This window comes from Tupaia chinensis, unplaced genomic scaffold, assembly GCF_000334495.1.
Source record: "Tupaia chinensis unplaced genomic scaffold, TupChi_1.0 Scaffold149501_1, whole genome shotgun sequence".
Lineage (NCBI taxonomy): Eukaryota > Metazoa > Chordata > Mammalia > Scandentia > Tupaiidae > Tupaia > Tupaia belangeri.
Genome location: NW_006209345.1, coordinates 460214 through 471715, shown reverse-complemented (window position 1 = coordinate 471715; position 11502 = coordinate 460214). Strand labels below are relative to the sequence as shown.

The window sequence follows — 11502 nt, the reverse complement described above, 5'->3', positions numbered from 1 at the left end:
ATGACTTTTTTCCCAAATCTCACCAGATGTTTCCCTGGGAGAGACCCTGTTGCTCACGTAAACAGGAGAGGGAGTTTTCCCAGAGAGGCCAAGGGCAGGCACTGGTTCCTTGGTCGCCTTTGGGAGAAATCCCCGCAGGCTGGGAAGAATATATTTTGGGTCTTGCACGTGGATGAGCAGTGTACAGAAATAACCCTGGGTTTGTAACCGGAAAGATGGGTTCCACTGCACTGTGAAGAGTTGACCTCTCCTGAGTTGGGGTGCCCCATGATATCAGCCCTGTGCCTGTGAGTCGCCAGGGCCTGGGAGACTGCACTTCTCCCATCCCAGCATGCCCCCGACTCTGCCAGCCTTGGCCAAAGGAGTTCATGCACTAAAGCATGGTCGGGGGAGGCAACAGCCCCTCCTTGCGCTGACTGTCCTGCCAGCCGCGCCAGAGAGCGCCAGAGGTTCCCCATACCGTGAAGCAGATCTTACCCAGTTTTGCAAATGAGACAGCAGGGCTTCAGAGAGGTTACATCACTTGCTAGAGACCGCACAACGTCGGGGCAGGGATTTCCCTCCAGGTCACCAGCCCAGGGCTTCTCTGTCACACGGCCTCAACCTGTGGCCACTCGACCTACTTCTTAAGGGCAGTAGAAGGGTCTGACTCGTCTTCCCCCAGCCCGCGGGGAATCCTTCAGCCCTGGGTTCTAGGCTCTTCACGGGGTTGCATTCCTCTGAGCCCTGGCCCATCTAGTCCCCATGCCTAGAGGGTCCTGGCCCTGCTGTCTCCTTGAATCGGCCTCAGGCCCAGCTTCTGGGCCCGCGCTTTGCAAAGCTTCCCTAACCGTTCAGATGGGCTTCCACACAAGCTCCCTGGAGTCTGACCTGCCATGTCATGGTGAGTTCAGCTGGGCAAGGAGTAGCCCCAAATCCTTGTCCTTCTGGAGCATGTGGGTGTGACCTCACCTGGAAGAGGGCTTTGCAAGTGGAATGAAGGAAACATTTCTGGATGAGAGCGTCCTGGGTTTTGGATGGGCCCTAAATTCTGTAAAAGTGGAAGGCAAAGGGAGATCTGAGACAGAGGGGAGAAGGCCAGGTGATGACAGAGACAGAAGCAAGAGTGACACGGCCACAAGCCAAGGAAGGCCTAAGGTCCAGAAGTTTGAAGAGGCAGGAAGCCTCCTCCTCAGAGCCTGTAGAAGGAGTCAGGGCCCTGCCGACACCTTGATTTTAGACTTCTGGCCTCCACAGCACATCTGTGGCTCTAACCACCCAGTTGTAGTCGTTTGTTACAGCCGCCACGGGAAACTAATGCAATGTGACAGCACAGGATGTACCTCTGTGCCTCAGTTTCCTCAGCCGTAAAATGAGGACAATAGGGAACAGCAGGTGGCATGGTAGTTAAGGGTGCTAGATTCCTTTGTAGTCGACCACGGTTCGAGTCCCAGGCCTGGTGGCTCACTTTCTTTTCTTTTTTTTTTTTTTTTTTTTTTTTTGGAGCGGTTTTTGCTATAGGGTGCATGCGCTCGCCAGACAGACAGAGAGAGACAGAGAGACAAAATGCGAGAACTCACCCCCCAGGGGGGATGGCCACGCCGCAATCCCTTCTCCTCCTTTCTCCTCTCGGAATCTTGGGCATGCACACACATGCACCCGGCATGAGTTTAAGCCACCAGATCCAAGACTCAAACTGTGGTTGACTACATGAGAGTCCAGTGACATAGCCATTACGCCAACTGCTGGTCCCTCATCTGTACCTCTTTCTGCTAGACCCACCAGTCTTTGCCAACCTGCCAGGCTTAGCCTGTGTACCTGGGAGCCTTGTTTTCATGGCTGCCACCGAGGTCTCGTCAGGTGGTGCTTACAGTGGTTCCCCTACCCCATCCGCCATTTGGCTTTCTATGGTTTCAGTTACCTGCAGTCAGCTGTGGTCTGACCTAAGAAGTGGAATGTTCCAGAAATACACCATTCCTACTTTACATTGTGTGTGTTGAATGGTGTGATGAAATCGCCAGAAGCCCCTGCCTGGGATGTGAGTCATCCCTTTGTCCAGTGAAGCCACTGTATACACCACTGCCTGCTAGTCACTAGGTAACTGTCTGGGTTATTGGGTCAAAAAGCACAGAAGACCCAGCTGCTGTGATGCAGTGGTAACACAGTGGCCTGCAGGGTTGGAGCCACATGGCCAGCTGTAGATTCAGATTTCTAGATCGGCCTACAAGGATGCTGAGCAGATGCATGGATGCCGAGGAGCTGAAAAGCTAGAGAAAGGAGGGACCAGCAGTTAGCATAATGGCTATGTCGCTGGATTCCCATATAGTTGACCACGGTTCAAGTCCCGGACCCAGTGGCTTAAATTCATGCCGGGGTTTGCAGGAAATGGATGTAGGGTTTCAGAGATGGGCCCTCGTCTGTGCGTGCATGCTTAAGATCCTGAGAGGAGAATGGAGAAGAAGGGATTGCGGTGTGGCCATCCCCCTGGGGGGTGATTTCTTGCTTTCTGTCTCTCTGTCTGTCTTTCTGGCGAGTACATGCGCCCTATAGCAAAAACCTCTCCAAAAAAAAAGAAAAAGAAAAGCTAGAGAAAGGAAATTGCAGCATGACAGGACCCTTGTCAATGGTCTCTCTCCCGTACACTCTCTAAAGTAAAACTGAAAAGGAAGGGGGCTCCCAAGTGGTATGGCAGTTAAGGCTCTGGATCCCACATGGCCAATGGCATGGTACAAGCACTAGACACTATGGCTTGAATACCATGTCAGGCATGTGTACGCGCATGCTCACAACCCCTCCCGAGAGAAGAATGGAAGAGAAGGGATTGCAGCATGGCCATCTCCCTGGGAGGTGATTTCGTACCTTCCCTCTTTGTCTCTCTGTGGTGAGTGCACATACCCTATAAGAAAACATTAACCAAAAAAAATGGGGGGGGAGGTTTTTGCTATAGGGCGTGTGTGCTCACCAGAAAGACAGAGAGAGACAGAGAGACAGAACGCGAGAAATTACCCCTCAGACAAGGTGACCACGCTGCAATTCCTTCTCCTCCATTCTCCTCTCGGGATCTTGGGCACGCACACGTATGCGCCCAGTGTGAGTTTAAGTCACCAGGTCCGGGACTCGAACCACGGTTGACTACGTGGGAGTCCAGCAACATAGCCATTACGCTAACTGCTGGCCCCAACAAAAATGTTTTAAAGGAGAAACACAGGACCTCTAGGGTTTAGTACTATCTATAGTCTCAGGCATCCCTTGGGGGTTCTTGGAACATACCCACCTTGGATAAGGGGAACTATATTTGGCCCAGCTCAAATTTTTGTTTTCTTGAAAGTTATCCCCAAGTGACTTTGACTCCGTTGTCTTTTGCCGAAGCCAACAAGGGGCCTCTGCGCTTGTGTCACGTGCTCACCTGCGATGGGGAGGTGTGGGGTCCAGAACCAAGGTCAAGCCCTGACTCAGCCTGGTCACGCTGGGCCCAAACGTGGTAATCACGTAGCACTGTCCTTTCCCTGCTTCCCTTTTGCCGAGACTTCTGGTCCATTCCTTTGAGTCTCAGAGTTGTGGATGATACCTCCGTCTAAGGGCCCTCACCTGGCCTCCATGCCCTGGGGGACTTCAGCCCCCACAGCCCACAGGGCCGCTCTGACCCAGGGAAGCGTTTCTTGCTTCTCACTGCAAGTTAATCAACACAGAGGGACAGCTGAGTGGTCTGAAGGGCTGGGTGATGTTCCATGTGTCTTTGATGGGGAATGTGTTATAGCTGCAGAGAAGCTGTTCATTTGATAAAAGGACTGTCTTAAACATGTAATCCGGGGGCTGAAGAGAAAACTAGAGTCGTTGGGGGCATCTTGAATTTCAGCCCTGATTAAGAGGAGGCACTTGGGGAGCACGGTCTGTGTTTGAGTGTGACTCTGCTCTGCTAGCTATGAGATGCTAAGCCGAGACGCCATCTCTCCAACCTCAGTGTTCCCATCTGTAGAAGGGGGCAGTAGCAGTGCCTTTCTCATCCAGCTGCTTATGGTGGACTCCATCCTCATAAAGTCCTTAGCTGGGGCCATCTCCTCGCCAGCCAGTGCCCAATAACTGTCACTCACAAGAGAATACAAGGGTCTCCAGGTACAGGGAACAGAGATTGGGCTGGGAGCGGGCAGAAGAGTGGCCATGACCCCACGGAGGGAAGATGCCCAAAGGAGGGCCATCTTCAACCATCACCTTCTTTTCCCTGCTTGGAGACCCAGAGGGCCCAGAGTGCTCTCAGGTCAAGACTGAAAGGCCCAAGCTCTGTGCATGGAAGGGCTTCTGTTGTGACCAAGGCTTGCTTCAGGGGCCCTTGGCTAAACACCCTTAAAAACCACCCAGAGGTTTTGGAACCTGTGCCCCCAGGACTTCCCTCTAGGCCCCTGGCTCTTAAGTGTTCCCATGTGACCTGGGGGAGTCCATTTAACCCCCTGCACTTCATTTGCCTTGCACAGAGGAGATTCCAGTAGGGCTCATATAGCATTGTCAGTGTTTTGCAGGGTGACAGGTAAAAGCAGCAACACAGAGTAGCTGCTCAATACAGGGAGCTAGGTCTGGAGGTCCACATGGTTTCCTGCAAGTACCTCTCACCTGACAGAGAGCTTTTCTTCTCTCTCTAGACCAAGATTCATGGGGTTGGATTTGTGAAAATCCATGCCCCCTGGAATGTGCTGTGCAGAGAGGCGGAGTTTTTGAAACTGAAGATGCCGACAAAGAAGGTTGGTGATGTTTCTACTTGGAAATCGATGGCCAGCTCTGAATGGCATTCAGACACCTGGTGGTAGAACATTATCACCCCAAGGCTCCGGTTCAGTTAGGGAAAGCTGAGTGGGCTGCAGCACCTCCCTGTGTGGCTCAGCTCTGACCAAGCCTCCTGGGTTCCCAGATCCTGGTGGTGGTAAATTTGAACCAGCCCTGGGTGGTCTGTAGAGAACCCAGACCAAATCCCGCCAGGCAATGGTACAAGCAGAAGAGCCCGCCTCCCACCCACAGGAATTTATTATTAATACAACCATAATAAATCTTGGGACTCTGGTTCTTTTATGTTTGTGGCATCTCAGCTAATTTATTAGATTTGTTTTAATTACGTTTCCTCGATTGCTGGGACTTTTCCTGTAATCTCTGAAAACTTTATGGCTACCCCGCAGTTTGACAGTGTACTCGCTGGAGCTTAGCTTAGTGTGGGTGTTTACTTTGCGTGGGAAGAGGTGACGCCGCACTCAGTAGTCAGTCCGTCTTCGGCTTCTCGGTCACTGAGATCCTCAAGGTAAACTCTTTAGGAACAAAGGTGGAGTGAAGGAATGTATTAGAATAGCACTTTGGGCTAAGCTCTTGTGAAACTCTGCGCTTTCCCAAAAACCCAAGCATGGAGAGGGCACTTGCCCCCGCTCCGCCTGCCAGGGGCTCTGTTCCCAGGATGCGCCATCTGAGTGGGGTGGGATAGTTCTCTGACCGTCCCAGAATAAACTCCAAAGGTCACAGCTCAGCAGTGACGCGAACCTCCCCCCCCACCACCCCCATCCCTCGTCTTCTCTGCAGATGTATCATATTAATGAGACCCGTGGCCTCCTGAAAAAAATCAACTCCGTGCTCCAGAAAATCACAGACCCCATCCAGCCCAAGGTGCCCGAGCACAGACCCCAGACCATGAAGAGACTCTCCTATCCCTTCTCCAGGGAGAAACAGCATCTGTAAGTGGGAACCCCCCACCTGCTCCCCTCAGGTTCCTATAATGATTTCACCCTCTGGCATAGAAATGCAGGTCAATTCTCACCCGCTACAGAAGAGAGACCTGCAGCCCCTTGAGTATACGCTTAATAAGAGCTCTGTAGTTGTTGAACCCAGAAGAGGATGTAGACGTTATTTCCAAGGTCACTGGTGAATCGGGGTGCAGAATCTTATCCTATTTGGCAACGCTTAGGAAAAACCATGTGGGCTCAAGTAAGGGCCCCTCAAAAGCAGTCATCAACCCCCGCCCCCATGCCAGCTGTGTCCCTCTGGAGAGCCTGGTAAACCGTACCTGCTGCAGCTCTCAGCCCAGGCAGGCTCTGGCGGGCAGGAACTGAAAAGTATTCCCAGGTGAGAGTCCCCAGGGCCCCAGGGACATGCAGCCAGCAGTCGTTGCCTGGAACCATCCCTCCTCCGCTGCTCCCAAGAGGCAGTGAGGCGTAGCCACCTGGGTCAGCAGAAGCTGCAGGCCTCGCTGGGCAGGGCCTCGCTGGGCAGATCCAGCGTGTGGGCAGAGAAAGGCACAGAAAGCTTGGCTCTGGGAACTAAGGAGGACTTCAGATGGCAAGTTCCAGGGGGTAGGAGGACAGGGAGAATGAACAAGTGCCTCAGCTCAGAACTGGGGTTTGGGCCCTGAAAATCTACCCGTCACTGCGCAAGTACCAAGTTCCTCGCCTGCTGTGTCGCCTGGTCCCTGTGGGGCTAGACGCACGCCCAGAGAGAAGGAAGCTGCTCTCTGCGCAGCTACCTCCGCCAGCTCCAGCAGTGGGGCTCCAGGGTGTTAGAGGGAGACACCTTCTCTCTAGGACTCCCAACCCCCTAGCCTCCCTTACCTCTGTCCTAGGCCAGCTCTGCCTGTCTGCCTGGCAAGACCCTGGCTCAACTCCAGGTTCCATGGAGCTGGAGACTCCCAGATTCACTCTTCCTAGCTCTGCCTTCATTGCCTTAGGGGTGGGGAACTATTTCCAAGATAGACCTCCTCCCTCAGGAAGCCCCAGGCAATCTCTGCAGCCCGTCTTCAGGACCCACATCCTTTGGAAGTTACAGGGAAATTATTCTCAACATTGGAACTGTCTGAGGGTAGAAGGAAACTGAGATTGTCACCCAAAGGAAGCAGCATCTTGGAGGAGGGCACCAGGCCACTCTGGCCTCTGAGATCTCAGAGGCCTCCTGGGTCTCAGATCCTTACCCAGGACAGAGCAATGAAACACACTGTTCCCAACGCCCAGGGTGGATGGGCATGCCTGGTGTGCGGACAGTTACGCCTGTCTCCCTGTCACTGCCTAATGGGGACAGTGTGACTTCCCGGGGCTTTGAAACCCAGAGAACCACTGGCTCTAGTGAACTGTGTCTTATTTCCTTCCCAATATTTCAACAGATTTGACCTGTCTGATAAGGACTCCTTTTTCGACAGCAAAACCCGGAGCACGATCGTGAGTATCACACGTCAGACTCACTCACCAGCAACGTGGCCCTGGGGAAGCGGGTGATAATTTCATTCTGGTGAAACTCCTCTGGGTGGAAACCAGCTCTAATTGCCTGTGACAGAAATAATTAGAAGAATGAAACCAAGAGGGCAGCAAGGGCCCCGGGGATCGCCATGGCCTGGGGCCAGCTCAGAGGAGGAAAGGGAGAATGAGGGAGAGAAAAGCAGGGAGGGGATTCTGACCCCCGTTATTTCGTTATTTCGGTGGTGTCTGCGCCTTCGTGTTTCTCACCCGTGTTGCCCAGCCTCCTCACTGAGTGGAGTTGACATTTGCTTGTGAGGTCCAGGCCCGGGGGGTTCCTAAGCACAGGGGATTGGGTGATGGAGGCATATACATATGGGCTAGCATGTATTTGCAGACCTTTGCCAGATGAGCAAACAGAGGTTTGAAATCAGACCAGGCCACCCTGCCCTATTCAAGGTACTGGTTTAATGTTTATCCGTCGGCTGCCAACTTGTCCACCAGCCAAGCCAGGGCTGCCATTTCTGTGTAAACAAGAAATTAACCTCCTAGGTAAGCCCTCAGTCTCTCTTTCCTGCCCAGGAGAGCTGGGAGGAAGCAGCCTTTTGGCCTGTGCAGTGACAGCTGTCGTTGCCCTCCCAGGAAGCCAGTAGTTCAGGGTGCATTGGTCTGGGGGAGAAGGCAGGAGAAATTAAGCTACTTCTAGATGGGCAGATCAGGGTCCTGTGACACCTCCCCCCATCCCTTTCTAGCCTTGTGAGAAGGGCTTTGGATAACAAGTCCCAGAGGGTAGGAGGGCAGGGAGAATGGACAAGTGCCTCAGCTCAGAACGGGGGTTTCTACTGCCCTCCGTCCCCTTCCAGATTCAAGAGTCACTGTGCATACATCAAAACCAGGGAGCTCTGGCTTCCCCCAAAAGGGCAGCCGTGCCCCTCCACTGAGATAATCGGATGGGCAGGCACTGGGCACTGGGTCTCTGTTTTGGTTTTTAATTATTGATGATGTTATTGATTAACTTAAGCAATTAGATCTTATAATAGTGAACAGCGAGGACCCCGTGTATGCAGGAGCATCAGCTGCTAATGGAGCTTGGGGCTAACGTTATGTCCCTGAGACATAACCTTTCTCTGTCAGCCAGTGGCCACTTAGGGAAACTGCCAGTGTTCACCTGAACGGTTGCACTTTTTTCCGTTATGATAAGAGAAAATCGAGGTGGCCCAGCTGAATAAATGCAGCCACATGCCCCGTTTCAAAATGTGTGTGCAGCCCAACTTCTATGCTCTGGGGCTGCCAGAATGCTCCCTGGAAGCTCATGGCAAGAGTGTGAATTTTTAAACTCACTCTTTCTGTTAGGGAGATGGCTGAAGTAGCAGGGACGTGTGTGTGTGTGTGTGTGTGGGGGGGGTGTCTTCAAAAAGTTTGTGGCAAATGCATACGATTATAAAGAAACTGTATGGGTATCAGTATTGTATTTTTTTGCCCCCAAATAAACTTGTAATTAAATTCTCTCTTCCACAAACTTTCTGAAGTCCCCCAGGATGTGAATCCAAAACTCTACTCTCCATCTCGTTGGTAATCTGTTGCTTAGTTCGTTCATGATCCCTAGGGTAATGGCTGCTGTTAGCACCAGGTCACAAAAAGTCATTTAGTCCAGGTCATTAGTACTAATTGAACAGTCCGTAACTCCGTTAATTGGGGTGGAGACTGTGGGGCTCAGTTTGTTAACTGCCAACATGCTCCAAAGGAACTCTGACAATTCCAGGCTTTGCCCCTGGTTAGTCAGGCCTAATGATCTTTGAAATCCACCAGCAGCCAGGGTTGGAGTGAGGTAGTTGTGGGCAAAGATGTGGCGATGTGGCAGCCATTTTTCTCCTCTTCTCCACACCAGCCACTCTGCTCCTGGCATTGGGGTAGCCAATGCATATGAAGTTAAGAATCGAGACCAGCAGGAGCCAATGGGGAAGGGCTTATGTGCTGGTCTTGTGTCTTAGATGTTCAGCCTATATACACTGGGGAGCCATAGAAGGTTGTGGCACAGGCTCAGGGTATGGTTAGATCTGTTCTCGAATAATCTCTGCCAGTGGTCAGGGCAGCTGTGGGGTCATGGTGGAGTCGTGAATGAGCTGGGATTCTTGAGTGTGGAAGGGAAGAGGTGGGTGCAGGGAATCAGCAAGGTCAAGACAAGGTGACTGAGTAGATCTGGGGAGAGACAGGGAGGGAGCTGTTGAGATCAACAGCATGGGTGATTCATTCCTTCATTCAGCAGGTATCTGCTCTGTGCCTGCGACAGGTGGGACGGGGAGGCAGTGAACACACTTATGATAGGGCAGCTGGTGAGCAGCAAGCAGAGTTAAAAGGGGGTGGTGTCTGCTATTTGGGCTTATTTGTTAGGGAGACCCTGGAGCCATTTAGATCCAGCGGGGACAAGCTCTTCTGGCAGGTGGAACAGCCAGGGCAGGGACCCTGAGGCTACGGGAGAGGGTTTGGAGAAGAGAGAGGCAGGGAGGAGGCTGCAGTTACCAGGACAGATGGGTTAGATGGAGACAGGAGACAGGGTCAGACGGTGGCAGGACCCAGGGGCGTAGGACTGCTGGGCCATTGGAAGGATGTGAACCTTACGGGAGTCAGTGAGACTGGCCAGAGGTTTCAAGGGGAGAACTGGTGTGTTCTGAAATGAGTATCTGCGTGGGAGGGCTATTCTCATCCTATTTTGCAGATGGGGAAACTGAGGCACTAGGGTGGTGCTCTGGTCTGCCCAAAATAGCACAGCTACAAAGGTTGGAGCTGGTACTCAGATCCAGGCAGTCAGACCCCGGGCTGGGGCTCCTGAGCCCCTCAAAGGAAATGTTTTGCTAGTCAAGGGGGCATGCAGTGGGAGACAGGGTCCCTTCAGGAGGGCTCTGCCCAGGCACCAAGAAACCAGAGCACGATGCTCTGCTGCCTCCGGACAGCGTAAAGGGAACCCCAGACGCACCTCACCTCTCCCCTAGGTTTCTAGAACACTCAGGGCAACTTCCCAGAGCTCATCTCTCAACAGGAACACGAAGCCCATGGCACAGGGTCCTCAGGGCAGAACCCCACTGAATGCCTGCATGATTCCAAGGAGGCTGCCTGGGGTACAGTCGGCACCCTGCCGAGGCGAAGCCATTACTCCAGTGACACTTATTTATTCCTAAGGACCTCAAACCCTTGGTGTCCGTGAGAACCCTGAGCTCGATGAACCGTTCCTTAGAAACGCCCACTGCCTTTCCTTGGAAAACAGAAGGCATTGCTAGGGGCTGACCAGTTCCGTTTCAGCGGTCGCATGACAGTTTCTGCTTGTTGGAAGTGCCTCAAGTGACCACACGCCCCCCTCCTTGTCTCTCCGCAATAGGTCTATGAGATTTTGAAAAGAACGACGTGTACCAAAGCCAAGTACAGCATGGGTAAGACATTTTTGGGGCTTTAGCTCAGCACTGGTTTCTGAGTAGTAATCTTGCCTCCAGATCATCTCCGTGGGAGGTGGGCAGCCAGTTTGGGGTTTTTAAAAGGGTTTTGATTTACGTCTGTGTGACAGTTTCAGACAAGGAGGGCTGGGTGGCTGCGCAGAGAGCTGTCCCAGGGCTACAGGGCAGTTTTACTGCCTGGCACTTTTAAACACAAAGGGATCCTTCACTTTGGCATGAGGTGTGAGTGAGAGTGCGGACAGGCGCTCCCTGCAGGGTGAGGAGTCCTGGCTGGAAACAGACCAGCAGTCGGGGTGACCAAGGATCCCTCACCGTCTCTTGACTCTGAATCTAGCAGGAAGTAGCCACAGTCCTCACAGCTCTGTACGGTCATTAGAAGCAGCAGCCCTTCAGCGCATGGCCTAGAGGAAAGGGCACCTTGTACCCCTGGCCCACTGAAATCAAGTGGCCCCTTAACCAGGTCCCACCGTGCACAGGTGTCCTGGTTCCACGAAACTATCCCAAATGGGCTCCCTGGGTGCCCGTTTACAGAACACCTAAAAAAACAGATGCAAAACTTTCCCACTGGAAATGCGTGGGTGGGAGTCAGCCCCCACTGTGGGTCCCGCGCCCACAGCTGCAGGCCGAGTTCGCTAAAGCTGAAACATCGCAGAGCAAAGGAATGCCATTTCCCCTTCTTCCTGAGCTGTTTTATGCCCTACAGAGAGCCGTGCTAAGAAGCGGCGATCTATGTTGTAGAAGCCTATGAAATTACCAGGTTGTGGCTCAGGGGGACAGAGCAGGTCTGGTCAGAGCTGGGATCTTTGTATCCAGTAGAGAGAACTTGCCACCATTGGCTTCCTGGGGAGGTCAGAACGTGGGAAGTGAAATGAAGAACAGGAGGAAAG

General features: G+C 52.8%; 1 protein-coding gene across 1 annotated transcript in view; it reads left to right on the top strand.

Annotated features, from left to right (window-relative positions):
• ANO1 (anoctamin 1) overlaps positions 1-11502 on the top strand; it is a gene marked incomplete in the record, with an annotated part of 236584 nt that overhangs the window by 134313 nt on the left and 90769 nt on the right. The window contains 4 exon segments of the mRNA XM_014585285.2: positions 4614-4712; positions 5533-5684; positions 7100-7154; positions 10543-10594. Coding sequence (XP_014440771.1) covers positions 4614-4712; positions 5533-5684; positions 7100-7154; positions 10543-10594 — 358 coding nt within the window.